The 18,901-nt window shown below is 40.9% G+C and overlaps 1 protein-coding gene across 1 annotated transcript in view; it reads right to left on the bottom strand.

Annotated features, from left to right (window-relative positions):
* NUDCD3 (NudC domain containing 3) overlaps window positions 1–18,901 on the bottom strand; it is an 811,895-nt gene that overhangs the window by 244,596 nt on the left and 548,398 nt on the right. The window contains exon 4 of the mRNA XM_044084241.1: window positions 15,421–15,564. Within this exon, the coding sequence (XP_043940176.1) occupies window positions 15,421–15,564 (144 nt within the window). The remainder of the gene's footprint in view (window positions 1–15,420; window positions 15,565–18,901) is intronic.

The following is an 18,901-nucleotide window of genomic DNA, read 5'->3' as shown; positions in this document are numbered from 1 at the left end:
CTGTCCCCCTGACATCTCAGATGCACAGGTAAGAGCCGCCCTCTCCAAAGCAAAAAACACAGCATCAATGGGACCAGACGGTGTCCCGGGCTGCGTCCTACATGAATTCCAAGAAGAGCTAAACCCAAACATAAAACTACTGTTCAATCTCAGCCTTACTACAGGATATGTAACCAAAGAGTGGCGTACAGCAACAGTGGTCTCTCTCCACAAAGGTGGTGCCTCAACGGGTCCTGGAAACTATCGCCCCATAAGCCTGACTAGCTTGGTCTGCAAAGTTATGGAAAGGATCATCATGGACCTCATAAATAAAGATATTGGGGACCTACAGACACTGGATCCTACCCAGTTCGGCTTTGTTAAGGGCAGATCCTGCCTCTTAAACCTGGTCGATTTCTTTGAAACAGTCACCAAGGCCATTGACGAGGGGAAGGTGGTCCACACAGCCTACCTGGACCTCGCAAAAGCCTTCGATACAATACCTCACTCGGGCATTATAGATAAGCTCACCAGCTTAAATATAAACCTCTATGTCACTAGATGGGTTGCAAACTGGCTCAAGGACAGAACCCACATGGTTAGAATTGCTGGAGCCATGTCAGACTCCAAACCAGTTACAAGTGGCGTCTCACAAGGCTCAGTCCTGGGATCTCTCTTGTTCGGTATATATTTCTCGGAGGTACAGGCCAACACGGAAGGACTGTGGCTGACCAAGTTCGCAGATGACTGCAAACTAGGCGCCATAATCAACTCTCCAGCCGACACAAGCATCCTACAAAAGGGCCTCATAGAAACAAACAACTGGTGCCAGAGCCATGGCCTCAAGCTAAACGCCAAAAAGTGTATAGTCATCCCCTCTGGCAAAAACAAAGTGCCCACAAATTACCACACAGGTGGTAATCCATTAAGTACGGAAGAAGTAATTAGGGACCTGGGGACCCAAGTTGATAGCAATCTCTCATTTGAAAACCACGTGGCCAAAGTCGTTAGAAATACATTTTATACAGCCCACCTAATCATGAAGGGATTCACATCTAGATCAGGGGAATTCATCGTGCCTCTTTACTCATCCCTCATCAGGCCCATAATTGAGTACAATGCTCCTTTCGGGATGTACCTTACCAGACACCTGCAGCAACTGGAAGACCCCAAAAGTACCTCACCAATAGGATCAAAGGGCTCAAACAGATGCCATATGCTGCCCGGTTAAAGAAACTCCAGCTCTACTCAGTGGCATACCGCCTGCTCAGAGGCGATCTGTGCCTGACGTATAAAGCCATGTCCAACCCGGAATTAATGGACATGCTGCACCTCAGGAAATCCAAATCCCATCGAGCTACGGCTCGAGAGACTTGAACCTCAGCACTGAAATAAATAGGACATGCTGGAGGGAAAGATTCAGAACCCAGAGGCTCCCTTCACTATGGAATAAAATCCCAGTCCAGGTTAGGCAGAGTCCCTCATTGACTCTCTTCAAGAGGAATCTTGATGAGTGGATGGGAGATCGTAGTTTTACCCCGGGTATCACTTCTGTGTCACTGTTAGACAGAGGCACAGTATACTAACCTCGAAAAAGGGCATAGCAAAATTCATTTAAAATGGGTGGCAAAAGCCAAACTCACTCTGGCTAGGCTTATAAATGCCCTAGGGCAGATAGCCTAGTATGAACCTATGAACATATATATATATATATATATATATATATATATATATATATATATATATATATATATATATATGAATACATGCATTTAGGCGATGTACCTAACTCCGAACGTTAGGTTTTCTGAACCGGAATGTTGACTTTTGCATTGGCGAACAGTCAGAACGTCGTACGAAACACCGAATGGGACATTTCCAACCGCTCAACCACCAAAACAAGCACTACCATGGGTCAAGAAGGGGGGGATATTTTAAGATTCAACCATCTCAGGTCCGGACATATGAGAACCTGCTGCACTGCTTTCGACATTTGGTACGTCGACAAGGTAACGGATGGCCAAATGCATGTATAACTAACTAACTAACACACACACACACACAACAGGAAGTCTTCTGATAAAGGTTATGGACTGACCTTTAGGCTTTGACTGTAAAGATAAACAGTTTTTATTGTACACAAACGTAATACAATCATAGTGATCTAGACAATGTAACCTTGCCCAATTTTTTGGCTGAAGAATGCCACAAAAAAGCTGATCAGATTTCCTGAAAGGCTTAGTTATGTGAAGATAAAACCTGAGCTGGCAAAGAAGGTCCAGTGTATGAAGCATGTATATTCACCTTTATTAGAAAATCATGGAAAAAAGACTGGTAGATTTACTGCCTGATTTGGATTAGTTTCTGATGCCACCTTACGAAGGAAAGAAGCATTAGTTCTCAGTGAAACCCTATCCTTATAAAAAAACAAATAAGGAGGTCTGTAGTCTGTAGGAAAGTGCTTGCATCTGTGACATATACTTAAGTTGACGTTATAGCCACCAGAAAAATGGATTTCCAAGACAGGAATTTTATATCCACTGATGCATGCGGCTCAAACAGTGGTTGGGTCAATGCTTGTAACATGACAGCAATGTCCCAAGGAGATCGATCGATCTCTGGGGCTAAAGTATGAAAGTTCCTTTTAAAAAGGCTTTGGAAATCTTCAACAAGGCTATGGAAGACTTGCTCTGGCTTGTGTGAAAACTAGAGATGACTGCCAACTGCACTTTGACAGTTGAGTAGCTAGCTCTGTTGTGAAAAGTTATGATAAAAACTCCAAAATGGGAGAGAGAGAACAGGAGCTGAAAATGGGTTTAGACCTTTGGATGATGCAAATCTTTTCTATTTGCTGCAGTACACCTTGGTACTGGCATGTTTTTGAGAGGATGATGAGATCTAAACTGACAAGGAAAGCTTTGCATATCTGGCTAATGCTGGAAATAGAGCTACCAAGCAGTACATTTCATGGTTTTCTGAACCAGGGGAGTTAGTCCGGATGGTTGAGACAAGCAATGTGAATATCCAGTTTTCAGGGAGGATGTACCAGATGAGGCCAAAGGAATAGAAACCATGTCTGCTGAGGCCAGAAAGGGGCAATGAGGATCACCTTGGCCCTGCACATTCTTGTTTTCTGTATAAATTTGTTCATTAGAATCACAGGAGTAAAGGCATAAAGGAGACACAAAGGCCACTTGTAGACCAGAACATCTCTTGGTGACTACCCCTGTGCAGAGATCAAGGCAAAGTAACTGCTGGACTTGTGTTTTAGATGGGATGCAAAAGGATCATAGCAAGGTTGGCCCCACTGACTGGGGATCAAGAGGGATTAGGATATATCTGTTCAGAATGTCTGCCAGAACACTGGATGACCCAGGGATATGCATTGCTATTAGAATGTGGAATGAAGACAGTGCCCACTGTCAGACTCTCGTAACTTTGCAACATAAGGGTTACAAACAGGTTCCTCTCTGTTTGTTGCTATACCAGACTACTGACATGTTATCTATCCATACCTGAATCACACGTCTGGAAAGACTGTCCTGATAGGTCTGCAATGCATTGAGGACTGCCCTCATCCTCAGTACACTGATTTGAAGAGTGACCTCTATATGTGACCATGTGCCTTGCCTTGGACCATCTTTTCTTCGTAATGTACCCCCCACCCTAGAAGGGAAGATTCCATTGTCACAATTGCCACTAGGGGTAGGGCATTTGGAATGACTGTCTGTTTACCACTGATGGAGTTACTATCCACCAAGATATATACTGTCTGCATATAGGAGTTAGGTTTATTTTGGCATGGAGTGGACAGACCGTTTGGGACCACTGTACTGCTGAAGTCCACTGGAGAACCCTTATAAAAATATAGTGAACAAGACCATAAGGATTGTGGACATCATAAAATCCAATAGGCAAAGCATCAACCACACTGGTGGACAGGAATGGTGAAGAACTTATGTAGCAGTGAAATGAACAGAAAGGATGCTGGAGATTGGAAGACGGGCAATCTGTAAGGTTTTTTTTCAGGTGGCATCCAATAAGTTCTCCCTGTTGAGAAGTCATAAGCTGGCTCTTGGACATATCGTCTGTGATGCCTATATCCTGCATCACTTGAACCAAAAGGTCCCTGAAGTGTGCTAAGAGATTATTGTTTCTAACTGTGATAAGCCAATCGTCAAGGTGTGGCAAAACCTGGAACCCAAGCAGGCAACAGTCACTGCTACCACTGCCATAACTTTGGTGAACACCCAGGGAGAGTTGTGGTGATCCCAAAGGGCAGAGATCTAAATGGATAATGACTACCTCTCAGCCTGAAGTGGAGAAACCATCTCATACATTTCCCTAGCTTCACATGACAGTATGCACCCATGAAGTCTACTGAGCACATCCAATCATCCTGCCATAGTAGAGGCAAACTAGAGTGTAGTATGGCCATCCGGAATTTTGTCTGCTTGACAAACTGATTCAAATGACTCGGGTCCAGAATGGGTCCGAGGTCTCCTGTTTTTGGGTGGTAAAAAGAACCACTAGAAGACTCCAGATTCTATCTGGTCTACGAGGACTGGTTGGATGACTTTTTCTAGCAGCCTGGAAACCTCTGCTGATGCAGTTTCCCACTGACTGGGTGGAACATCGGGAACTTTTTTCTGTTTGAAAGGGGGAAGGGAAAATGGTATAGAATAACCACTGGAGATTATGTTTAGCACCCACAAATCCATGGTCATGTTTTGACAAGCTTGTAGGTGCAAAGATAAGCATTATACAATTGCCTCCAGAGTGCAGCAGTAAGGCACAGGCTTTTCGGAAATGGTGCACAAAGACCTGATTATGTGGCCCACCTATGCCTATTGGGCGACTTCCATTACTGCTGCCTCCTCCTCCTCTGCCATGAGGAGGTCTAACACCAGGAGTCTCCTGATAAGGGCTCTGTGACTTCCTGAACATCCTCTTTCCAGCTCACTGATGTGTAGAGTAGGTTCTTTGGAGCATGGAGAAGCAGATGCCTACTGCAAAGAGAATCTCATCACTCTGCTGACTTCTGGTGAGCATCTCTTTAACTTTAGGCCCAAACAGTCTGAACACACAAAAGGGTGCACTGATGAAGGACATCCTGAAGCTTTCTGCAAATTCACATCCAAGCATGCCTGTGAATAGAAATGCTGGTGACTGCTAACCTAGCTGTGCCATCAGCGGAGTTTGACAACAGAGCCCACTGTCTTCTGGACATCCACTGGTAGCACACCCATGAGAGACTTGGAAATTTCCATCATCAAGCCTTTCTAAAATCTGGTGACGTGAGTAGATAATTCAGCACCCTGAAAGCAAAGGTTGCTGAATTTTAAGTACATTTCCCAAATCAGTCAACTGCCCTAACTACCTATTGGGTGATGGACTGTGGAACTCTCTCCAGACAATTCCTTTCTCGAGAAAGCTGTTACAATCACCACATCTACTGGAGGAACCTTGCTCCAATGTTTCCTGTCTGTAGGGGCAGAGAAAATCCTACCTGGCTTTTTGGGATAGGCTCCACCAGATTAAGGTCCTTCCATGTACACTGAGCCATGAAATCAATGAGTGGGTCAACAGGTGGTACCACCCAGGAGGAATGTGAGTCAGACCCAAAATCTTCTAAGAACACTGACTCATCAGGAGAAGGATTAACCGTGGACCATCCCCCTCTATGTTTCATCAATTTCAGAATCTTGCCAAATGTGAAGTCTTAAGAGGGGGGTCCAGGGCAGCCATTACCCGCCTCCAAGCCAGTGTCGTCAGTGACAGACTCAGGTGAGGAGACTAAGTGCTTCCGTCTGTAAGTCTGTTTCCTGTGAACTGTCTGAGGGGGAATGTCAATGTGTTCAGAATCAGACTGGAAATTCATACAGTAGATTGCCTAGGAAGCCTGTGGGACCAGCTGGCCCCTGTCCGACAGAAGAATGAGAAATGGAAGCTGATCCAAGCTATGGTTTGGACGACATTGATCTTGAAGACAGCACCTTTCCCCTTGTCATCAACAGGACCTGCTGGAAAGCCTCAAAGGCTAAAGAAGCCATTGGCTCCATAGACTCCATCCTGTCCTCCAACATAAGGGAAACCTTGGAACTGATGGGTCTTGACCCTGAAGCTGATCTCGGTGTGAAACTATCTAGTACCAAAGTGCAGAGGTGGTGCTGACTGCTTCGGGGTTGACTCCCCACCCCAGAGCCTTGCTGCTGAAGCTTCAGCTCTGTGACTCTTCCAGAACTGAACACGTTGGACCCAAAAGAAGTAGGAAACCAGTCAGAGTCAAAATTACTCAAACTATCAGCTCTGAAAAAGGTGCACTGGGGCAGACTGGGTGCAAAGCTACTGGCACAGACAAGTGAACCTGTTCTGGAAAACAGCACAGAGGAGGGGTAGATGGACCAGCACTCGGTAAACTCCCAGAGGATGGCACTGAGAGAACCCTACCTGCTTCCCAAGAAACTTTCTCATCATTCTGTCAATGTCCTCTTCAGTTGGACTTCTCAAAGTCTGGGATGTTTCCACCACCAATGGTGGTCTGGGGCAATGCTTCTCGAAGTATCGCAGAATGCAGTCTGGGACTAACCGGATCTGTTGAGAACCAGTGCCAACCTGGAGACTCAAAGTGCCAAGAAACTGTTGCCTCCAATAGTCTCTGTATTTTGGAATCTGATTCCAAAGACAGGGATGTATCCTGTGACCTCTTGCGGGACTTCTCAAAGTCCCCCTTTTCTTTTGATTTTTCCTTGAATTTATCCTTATCCTTGTCCTAATCTATCTTCTCCCTAGATTTTCTGTCCTTAGTTTTTGGAGAAGTGGATAAGGAAGATGTAGGGGTGGCAGACACTGTCTGGAGAGGAAGGAGTCTTTTGACAATTAGTTTTTCTCTTGTTTAGTTTGCAATGCTCGAGCACTAAACGAAGAGCAGGCTTGACATGCAGTATCTAAATGAGCAGCCCCTAAAAAAATATGCATCGAAGTGTTGGTCGGGGGGGGGGGGTTCAGCTTATGCCCACACTCTGTGCACTTTTTAAAGACTTGATCATCAACCATGAAGAAATGGTAAAATACACTTGCGTGCACAGACAGACACACACACACACAACTATTGGCTGACTTACTTAACTATCCTAATTAGATGTTAAATACAGAGTTAAAGTCAAATAGTTTCAAATACTCTCAAATACATAGAAAATTATCAAAGATTTTATTTTCTCTTACCAAACAGTCCTAAATGCCCATACAAACTAGGAAACACACCTAAAGAACCAAAATTATTTAAACAAAGCTTTAGAACAATAGACTAGAGAGACAGTAAAACTCTCTCAGTAAGGGAGGAGCTGAACACAAAGTACCACAAAGGATACGATATACTGGAGCACTCAGAAGCATGACCGCACACCTCAGGTGGTAAACGAGATTAGAGGCAGTAGGGTGGGGACCATGGAATTACTGGTAGGGGACGAGTCAGAGCCCAGAAACCAAAAAGCTTCAAGATCAGTACAGAGGTTGGATCAGGCACCCCACAGCTGAATTGGACATAAATAGACAACTTGTTCTTCTTCTTCTTCTTTCGGCTTTTCCCGGTTAGAGGTCGCCACAGCTGAACTCTGGGTCCACTAATGACTGGCAGTAGATTTTAACGGTGCTGAGGTGCCAGCCTAACACCCAACCTTCAACGAAGACACGCCCATTCACGCATGTCTTTCGAATGCCACTCGACCACGGAGAGGACATGCAGACTCCACACAGAAGGCGCTCCCAGCTGAGAATCGAACGGGAGAACCTCTTGCTGTGAAGCAACAATGCTACCGCTGCACCACCACGGCTTTTGGACATAAATAAACAATGGATCATATATAATTCCCCCTTTTGCTCATGACAGTGGTTATTCCCGATCTGCTACCTTATAAGATGATTTTCCAACTACGCTGCCATAGGGATAAAGGTCAGACTATGACCCAGGTGACTTGAGTTCTGTAAGCAGCTCGAGTACCTGATGGAGTTGGCTTGAGGGGAAATGTATCAGTGAGGTGTCAAACTACTCGCCTATTTTTGGGAGAAGGGTATAGGGATATATGGCAGCTGGTAGAGGCTGGGGACCACAAAGGAATTCTGGCTTTAGGATGGGGCAAAGATGATTTGATAGTATTATGTCACTTTCAGGAGCGAGTGATATGCCCTCAATGATGTCAAAGCCTACAATGTGTTATTGGGCATATGCTGAGGGGTTAGAGCTTTAAATAAAAAAATACGCTCCTGACAGATGACAGCACCTCTCTCTCCACTGCTTGACTCTTTCCCTAGGAGGAATGGCTGAACTGCAGGGCTAGTGCCTCCTAGGGAAAAAACAGCCTAACAAAACAACTGTTGGAGAAAACTTAAATGATCATGAGAGAAGAAAAATAAATGACAGGGGGGTCTACGAGTTTTGGTGAATATCTGTCAGTTCTGAGACCTGCCACTGAAATTAGATGCTGAATCAATATGGAATGAACACTGACCTGCTCCACTTGGGTATCAGTTAGATTAATTTTCTCATCAAAATTGCTAAATATGAATATTAAGATGACCTTTGAATACTGTACTATTTTACGTAACTTTGCGCATATACTAATATTTCCTCCTGATGTTCTGAACAAGTTCTTAGCAATGCTGAAACTTAACATTTCAAGTACTATAATGCTGAATCTGCTATATGTCTGGTATATTATTTGTCTCAAACTTTCTCAGCATTCACATCTCACTCTTATGCTGTGACTGGAAAGAGTGCACAGATACCATTTTTTATAATACATTGTACTTTATTATGCAAAATGAAATTGATAACATACAAATAAAGAAATGAAAATACAAAAAGATTAAATGCCAACACTGAAAAATCGTAAATAATGTACAGTACTTACAGCAGTGCAGCTACACTACATTTAATTGACATTCCTTATAAACTGTCTTACATAGAACTACAGAGGATACACTGAAAAGTTCCTTGTTAACAAATAAACATTTCCAGAGGGGATGTTAATACATTGCTCATCTCTCTCAAATGAAAAGTCCTAAATCTTTTTGTAGCATGACTTCTATGCATTCTCACTAGCATCCGCTCCTTGATTTCCATTCCCTGACACACATCAGTTTAATTACAGGGCAAAACTCACACTGTTTTTAAGACTGTCTGCTATGTGAGAGATTGCTTCTTTATAATCTCAAATAACCAAAACTCTCGACCAAATTCAGAAACAGTATGACATAGCTTTTCCAAATACTGTTTTAGATAACCTCAGTATTCTCTTATTTTGGGGAAATCTCAGAACGTGTTTGTTAACTGCCCCTTGATCCCCGCATCTTCAGCATCCTATTCTCCAATCTTAGTCCTGATGGAATTGCTTCACTGATGTTTAGTACTACCGGTAAACAATTTTTTGCTGCAAGTCTCTGAATTTTGCCATCTACTGATTTGCCTGGGGGTACTTTCCATACCTGATGTCATTCTTCTAGGAAAGTTATTCCTTCCCATTTCCTCCATCTCTCCTCCAAAAGGAGCTTAAGTTGTCTTAGCCATGCATTCCCACAGATTCATACCAATCAAACTTGCAATCCCCTTAGCCATTCCTTTCCACTTATCGCATTGTATGAGATGTTTCTTATGCCTCTTGGGTAAAGAGACTCGTGCCTAACACTGCATACCTGCAAATAAGTGAACAAACTATGCTCTTATTAGCCTAAATTTGTAACATATTGTCTGAAATTTCTTGACAACCAAGCTGGGGGGCATGCAATTGGTCCCATTCAAGTATCCCCCTGGGAGGTCCAAGATTCCCTTGTTTTCTCTCCTATACATTGTAGAGTTTGTGGGTGGTGCCATATTACCTTTGTGGGACCCATGCCCAAAAAACATTATCACCTAGTTTCAGGCACTCCAAGGGTAGCTGTATTAACCATTCTTTTGAGAGATCACTGAAACTGGTGAGAGAATATATTGGTATAACCTCTCGACAAGCTTCCTTTTCCATGCTCAATTTTATCAGTTTCTTCACCTTAAATGCTGCAGTACATCTGGGTAGATGTGGCAATCTGCAGCTCCCGTAAAACTTGGGCATCTGTACCAAAAAAGCTGATGTTTCCTAATGGTTAAGTATCTCCTGAAGCTGAATAATCTTAAAGTGAAGCTCAGATTGGAAGATTCCTTAGCAAATATGAAATATGTGGCATCAATATAACCCAAACAGCTTGTATTTTACCTGCAATGGTATTTAAGTTCTCTAGTTTAGCTATAAGAGTCTTAAAATGTATTAGTTACACACTGTATATTACTCTTCAGTTGTTGATTCCTGACTATGTGCAGTGCACATCTGGAGTGAAACCTAGACTGTATATCAACACCTCTGGTAGCTAATGAGTGATCATACTGCATCTGATGACTGCCGATTTGTTCAGGTTACAGAGTAATCTAGAAACCATAATATAATATTTAAAAAGTGCTACCACTTACCCTAACTCTTTAGACTTTCTTTCTTAATAATATGCAGTCATCTGCAAACATAGGGTAGGAGCATTTAATTCCTGCCATACCTCTTTTTTCATAAGAGCTTCTCACCTATAGCACATGTTCATCCACGACTAGAAAAAAAAAAGCCAGGGAAGAGGAGACGGCCCTTAATGGTGCCCTTACAGATGTTCCCACCCCTGACAAGCCTCCATTTAACATCACTCTAAAGGTTGGTCTGGTGTAGAACTGTTGTCTGTCCCAATTAATAAAACGATTGCCAAAGTTTCTATATTCCAGGACATTAAACAAAAAGTCCCAGTTGCAAAAGTTTTGGCAATATCAAGCACTACATATCCCTTCTTATTAGACAGTTGAACATGTTTGCCAAGAAAACTGCTAGGCTATACCAGATGTCAGAGACATTGCGCACTTTCACAAAGGCCTTCTGACCAACCAGGATAAGTGCTGGTAAGAGCTTGCCTAATCTAAACATCAAGATTTTGGCAAATATCTTAAAATCCAAGTTTATGACTGATATTGGTCAATAATCTTTTACATTTGGTAGACCCGCTTTTAATTTAGGGGTTAGCATTATTACTACTTGATTGTCATGCTTATACCAATGGTCTAGAAAATTACAGAAGTTATACAGCTGTTCTAGTGTTTGCCAGAGGTCATTATCTCCCCACTTATAAAATTCAGTTAGAAGGCTATCCAGGACTGACATCTTATTTGCCTTAATTTTGACAACCTCATTCACTATTACTTCATATTTAATTGGCTGACTCATTACCCTACTGTTTTTCCATGGGTCAGTGGGCATAGTTTGGCTGCCTCAAACAGCCACTTAGCGGTGATGGGAAATTATCGACTACAGAAATCAATGAAAAACTGCCTAAATACCTCCCTGTTATGTTCTTCTCCTGTTATGATGGAATTACTTACATCTTTAATACACATTACTCATTCCTAATGCTGCAATGTTTGAAGAACCATGCTAAGCACTTCAGACCTTTCTTTCTTTTTTAGCACCAGAACTGCCCTCTTCTCATTAACTTTGCTTCCATCTTAGTAATCTCCAACATTCTGAGTTTGGTATCTATTCTCATCTTCTAATCCTTCAAATGCCAGGTCCCTTTTCAAAACACTACCTTGGTCTGCACTTCCATAAGCACTCAAGTTTTTTACTATAACTCATCACTTTTATGCTTCTTTTTAGACCCTTACATTCCAAGAGATCTCCTTTAAGGGTTTCATCTATCCCTACCACCCATTTCCTAACTGAATAACCTTGTCTAGTGGGATTCTATTAAAGATCCCTTCAACTCCTGAGACCTTCTTTGCCTTACGGAAGTTTCTATCTAAAATGTGTCCAGTGCCACCTCTCCCCTTTCTGCAGTTTATTCTTTAGGGGAATTTCCACTGTGACGATCTGATAAAGAAATCTCAAGAATGACTGGGTTCTGAATTCTGTGCCCTACATCCTTCAGCACTACAAAGAAATCGATCTTGCTTTCCTGACTAAAGATTCATCGAGTAAGAGGAGTAGTGGTGTCAGAGTGAAACTCATGCCAAATATCCATCCAGCTGAAATCAGCTACCCATTTATTTAATACCCTCTGACTTACTTTGTGGTATTCTGTTTTTTAGTATAGCCTGCCCTTCTTTTAGTTTAAACTAGATTAAAATATTAGACTAGCACTGCAAACGGAACTCCATCCAACATGATTTGGCCACAGGCTAGAAACTCTTTGTAAAATTCTTCATAATCTGTATTACTCCAATTGCCCATAACTCGTGACTGACATGCCCCTTCCAAATTAATTAGTCACCTTCCTATCCCACGTACTGTAAGATGGCTGGTGCTTCATTAAAAAGAGTAATGAAAAGTAATACTATCCATTTTTTGCCCCCCTTCTGCTGGCTTAATAATCTGTAACCACCATCCTACATTCTTTTGTTTCTAATTTTGTAGTGTCTCTTACTTTTAACCTGGTTTCTTGTAAGCATATTATGTGCATGTGTGCTTTCTCAAAGAGTAATCCCTGGTATGATTATGCTTTCCCCTGATGTTCCAATAAAGCAACTTTACACTCTCCTTCAAGGCTGTGAAGGTAGAATATTGTTCTCCTTGCACACCCTTTTTCATCTAAGAAACCATGCCTCTCTCCATGCAAAAATCCAAGAATCTACTTGGGCTGGACATGAATGCCTTTAAGGTGAACCAAAAAACACATACACCCAGATAGTGGCTGTCAGTGGCTATTACTTATGTGGACTCCTCTTTATGAAGGAGAAAATGGAAACATAAATAGACCCTCCCCTCCCAGACACATAAAACCAACACAACATGAACTCACCTTTGTATAGGCTAACCTCGTGAACATCCTTTCCATTTAAATTAATTGCAACAAATATGTTCTCTTCACTAACAACTGTACACAGCATAAATAAATACTGTATTAACATTTCCTCATCCAAATGGGTAAAAATAACATAAAAGAAAACAGCAGCAGCCTTTTCTTGGGACAGGCCCAAATTCTTTCAGAGTTTTAGTTCAGCTTGTGTTACTCCTCTGCTTTTCTTAGTATGCAGTCTTCCTTACTCCTTTCAGACTGTGATAGAAGGGATTTGTCGGAAGTATATCAAGGCAGGAAAGGGCTTCAAATAGTTCTACCCATACACATTCAGTTGTTGTTCTTTTTCTTCTTTCGGCTTTTCCCGATTAGGGGTCGCCACAGCGGTACTCCGGTCCGCTAATGATTGGCAATAGATTTTTTACGGGTGCCAAGGTGCCAGCTCGACACCCAACCTTCAACGAAGGCACGCCCATTCTATGCATGTCTTTCAAACGCCACTCGACCGCGGGGAGGACATGCAGACTCCACACAGAAGGCGCTCCAGCCAAGAATCAAACAGGAGAACCTCTTGCTGTGAGGCAACAAAGCTACCGCTGCACCACCGCGGCTTTCTACCCATACACATTCAGTGCATGTTCATATTTCTGAGTCTCTACTTCTACCTGCTCATCTGTGAAAAAAGATAGGATGTTTTTCACTACTGATAACAATGCTATGAAGAGCTGCTCTTTAGTTGTGCAAACTGTTGCTGTGAAACCAGTTAATGTCTAAGAAATGCACATAAATTTACAATAATAACTGAACTAGATATTGTGCAGTAGAACTAGCATAGTTGCACTCCACTGACCACCAAAGAGATATGAACAGTGTTATGTTCCTAACCATATGAATGAAGGCATGTCTATAATGAAATACTATATTTTTACAGTTAGCAGAGAGCACTGTGTTATACATTACAGTCAGGGAAATCATAACACCAAAGAGGCTATTTTCATTCCACAAGCACAGTAATTCATCTGCCTTGTTTCTCCTCCACTAACCTTGATTTTATTTTCCTTAATACATCTCTACATATTGTGAAACTTGAAACAAAATAAAGAAAGGAAAGAAAAGTAGCCATTTCAGTACCTTGCACACTCGTGTCAAAAGTTTCCAAACTTTGTGGCATCCATCAGTTTTCATCTACTATGTTGGAGAAGCCTCAGAAAATTTCTGACCAGGCTTCTTCACTGGATGAAGTAGTTTCCTCTGGGGAAGTGGCATATTCCTGTGAAATTTTTCTAGTCTTATCTTCCTTCTGAGTGCTCATTTCTTGTTTGAAAGTAAAAGCTCATTAGGGACCATCCTGACTTCTCTTTCTTTGTATGGCTGATGCATATACAAGAGATAGGGAGAATTGTGTTCTTGGTGTCTGATGCAACTGGATGGAGCTTTTACGGGACTGGGAGGTCCTTCACTAGTATGTCTTGAGGGTCTCTTCTTTTGGAGCCCAAATGACTTGAAAGGACGATCATTTCCCCTTCATCTCTCATCTCTCATTCAACTTCCTTTGTCTATCCAACCCTCTTCCTACTCTATCACTTCAAGACACTGCAGTTGGGATTGCACATTAGAATACAATACCTGGCTTTCATAGGGCCCTCTTTTTCAACAATTAGAAGAGCTGGATAAACAACTGCCACTTCAAATCCAAGTTTGGCTAATTCCTTTCTCAGGGGGCTAACACTTATCAGAGAAAGTATGGGGGGAGGGTTTGTGAATAGTCTCAAACAAAGAAAATGTAATGTTTGTCCAATGGCACTCCTTTATATTTCCTTCTATTCTGGATCAATCAGTCTCAAGTTCATGTGGACTGAGGTGCCATCAGGACATAGCGTGGTGAGAGATTATTCCTTTTAACAGATCCTACCCTATGAACTCTTTCAACTGTGGGTTCAACTAGCTGGGTACATGCAGTACTGATTATAACAAATGTTTAAGGAAAGGATGTAGGTCTTTGTCCGCAGTTACTGGCACCCCTCTGACTCTAACATTTATTCACCTTGACCTATTTCCAGGTCATCAATATTTTAATTTTGCATGGCAGAGGATTCCTTGAGCACTTGTGATTCTGCAGTGGTAGAGTCCACTGAATCATGCAATACAGCTAATCATGTTTGACATGAATGAAATCTTGAAGAGCTACAATCCGTTTTCTTCTGTTGTTGAGAGGTAAGAGTGACAGGCTTTCACTCAGGATGCAACAAGTGAGCCTTTCAAATAGGAATAACAACCTTTCTTCTGTTGTCGCTTGTCTGAAGTGATCCAGCAGTGGATTTAGCACCTGGGTATTGAATCTATCTGTGGCCATCTCCTAGGTATTGGGAACTGAGTTTTCATTTATTTAAAATCAATTTTATGTCCAGGGAAAGGAGGAGCTAAATTTTCACATGTCTATCTTCCTCACGGTCCAGCCACACCCTCGCTGATACCATTTATTTAACAAGTGACTAAATAAAAGACAAATTAAGGCACTTAGTATTTCAAAAGCTTGAACACATCATCACAAGTAAACTTTATTAAAATATTAATGACCTCCACATGCCTTACCAGTATGCATTTCCCAGGTTCTAAGCTCCACAGTGACCCTTCAGTATTAATTCTGTGCATGAGTTTGCCTTCCATAAGTACATTCTCACTATTTCCCTCAAACACTGCTACACGAATTGAACTGGTCTGGATATCCACAGAGACCTAAACGGAAAGATAAGAAGGCAAACTTAATAAACAGTACTAGGTCTCAATAGTTCCTATGACAGAATGTGCACAATCTGATTTTTTTAACCAATTAGCACCTAGAGTGAATTTTGGTGCTTCTGCTACCTGTGTCTGCAGCATGAATGCTGAAAAAAAGACACCTTTTCAAACCTTCAGCCCTTATGAGAACTCTCAAGCTTTAAAGCAAACATGTGCCTTGGTTACGCAATTAGACATGCACAATCATGGTTGCCAAGTCCCATGACTGCACATTAAGTGCCCATAATAAAAAAAAGCACATCTTCCCCTGGAAAATAAAAAGATAAACAACAATTTTCAGTGTCTTTTTCTTTGTATCCAGCTGATCCCTCAAGCCTCAGCATGAACTCACTTCACATGCAAGCCACGGATACCTGCAGTACAACAAATATGTTGCAACATAGATCACACCTTCTGCACTGTATTTTCTAATCACCTTTTTTGTTACTTTTTCATTGCTTTCTAGTTTGTGCTTCACCAAAGCATTACAGATATTTTTGACTGTTCCATCTGGAGCTGCAAAGGAGTCTGATGTCAGATGAGGAGTGTTTTACTTTGTCTGCTGCTATACATGTACAATTAGAAGTATTAAGAAACAAGAGATGTCCAGAATGAATGATATTTAAGTCCGTGTACAGCTGTAAACACAGGTGTTAGTAAGCATATTTAGACAATACAACAGCTGCACTGCAAGAAAATGTAAATGAGTTAGCACCATTAGACAAATACAGACTGCAGGGTATTAAATGCCTAAATGTAGCAAGAACTTTTGTTTAACGGGGAAAAAGTAGATGTATGAGACGGCATGCTAGAATGGATGACCAGCAAAAGGTTTCTTGATTCAAGGTTTGAGTGTGTGCGTCTATGTGGTTTGGTTTACTCACATGCATTTTTGTCTAATTTTTGCAGTGGCACATAGCATGATAAGTTGTACATGTGTAATATATTAAATACATAATATTAGACAATGAACTTTCATTTTTTTATTTCTTCATTTGGTCACCGTAAGACATCAGAGGTGAACATAATCAATTCTATAAAGTGTCTGTAATTAGCAGGTAAACCTGTGTGTGTTGGTGTGGGGGGGGTTGCAATGCATGCATCTGACAGCAGCAAGTAAAAAGGCAAATGTATATGATAGGCACGTATGCATGCATGTGTGTGTGTATGTGTGCGTTTGGGCTCATGCATGCATGTATCTAATAGCAACATGCTGAACTATATTACTGTGGTTACGATTCATGTATTTATTAATTCATTTGATTAACATTAGACATTTGAGGTGTACACAGATAAAGTGGCTGCAGTACCTGGATAAATCTGCGCATATGTGTGTGTTTATTGTATACTTCTGACAACAACAACATGAAATATATCACTGTGGTGACTATTTATTTGCTTCATCACAACCACACATTTAAGGTATATACAGTCAAAGTGGCGGTAACCGGTGTGTGTCGGGGGTTTACAGCATAAGGGTTTAAAAGCAACAAGCTGACATATATTACTATGACTATTATTTCTGCATTCATTTGATCACACACGATGACACACACACACACTTATTATGGTCGAGACCATAAGATCCAGCTTATGAAAGTTTGAACACTTTAAATGGACGTCACTGTACAGCGCATACTAGTATATTTACAACATTTACCATTTTTCTCGCTGTAGTGCAATCTTAGAGTTGGTATATTTAATTAGCAGGGGATGTGGGGGGTGCAGGGGGGCTTGTCCCCCTGCAAAATGTAAAAAAAAAAAAAATTGTCAATTTTATTTTTTATTTAAATTTTGAACTTTCACAAGCTCGATCTTATGGTCTATATCATACAAAATTGGAACTTGTGAAAGTTTGAAATTTAGAAGTAGACCTCTACATATATATATATATATATATATATATATATATATATATATATTTATGTGTGTGCATGCGTCTATGTGTGTATATATATACATGTATATACATATATATATACATATATATATATATATATATATATATATATACATACATATATATATATATATACATATATATATATATATATATATATATATATATATATATATATATATAAATATTTCATTCACCCTGGTAGCACAAAATTAGCTGATCCGGTGTTGAGCGCTTTCGTTCTTTATTAAGAACTTCTTCAGAAAAATAACAAATGTAATAAATAAAACTACTGTGGGTGACTACATAAGTAGAGTCAAGTAGTAATACAGTAGAGTGAACCATCCAATAAAAACAAAGAAAGCGATGAACTTAAAAGTCAATGTTACCAGCAACCTATTTTGAAAAGGCAATAAATAAGTAATAAAAAAGGTTAGCCTCTAGTGCTTTTACATTGTAAAAGTTTGAAAAAACACAGCAAATAGTAACTATTAAAGAAACTGCCCAGGGGTTACCTGAGCCAGTGAAATGTGCAGTTAATATTAAGAGAATCATTTAAACATGGGAATGAGTCTGCATTAAGAATAAGCTTCCACTTCAGTTCTCATACCTCAGGTAATGTGTCAAAATCACCAAAAAAGGCATCAACCTGTTCAATCACAAAAAACTTAAACTTCTAGAAATTGTGGCAAAGCAAACTGTGTTTATCTAAAGCATTTTTAAGTCTTTAATCCTAATCACCACAGTGTTCCTTAAAACAACTAGAAAGTCTCCAACAAGTCTTTTCTATATAAAACCTGTTACATGGGTTTCAAATTCCAGCATATACAACATTTGTCCTATGGCACTCAAAAAATCTGCTAAAGTTAAACAGTAAAAACAAAGACTCATCTTAAGTAGCTGTAAGAAACAATAAGCTTTTTTGTCAATCAATTGATTTTGCTGTGTTTGAATAAATAAAATGAGCCCATTAAGATAAAATCACATGTGACACACGAACCGCAGGAAAACATGGCCAGTAGTTTATTAATGTCAGCAGTGTCTTTAAGTAAAAAAGGAAATTGTGTACTTTCAAAATATGCACACAAAGACTGGTTTTCTTGTGTGAGATGGTGGGGGGGATCTCCTAAGACAGCTGCAACATCCCTATTGCTTCTAACAATATCCCAGTTATTAGAAATAATGTTCTGAATGGGTATTAGATCCAAGTTGACAGGAAAGGGGAAGCTAGAGGTTCGGGCTATGGTGATGGTCTGATTGGCTGCAGTGTGGGTAGTGTCCAAGCCAGAGTTCTGCTTGGATTTCAGTACAAACCCATTTTAAAGAATTGGCTGAAACTTAGAGGTCTGATTTGCTTACTTCAGTGAAAAGTTGTTCAATAAGCTGCTTAGGGTA

This window comes from Protopterus annectens, chromosome 9.part0, assembly GCF_019279795.1.
Source record: "Protopterus annectens isolate FY-2018-M chromosome 9.part0, PAN1.0, whole genome shotgun sequence".
NCBI lineage: Eukaryota > Metazoa > Chordata > Ceratodontiformes > Protopteridae > Protopterus > Protopterus annectens.
Note: the sequence above shows the minus strand (reverse complement) of the source record. Positions and strands in the feature narration are given on the sequence as shown.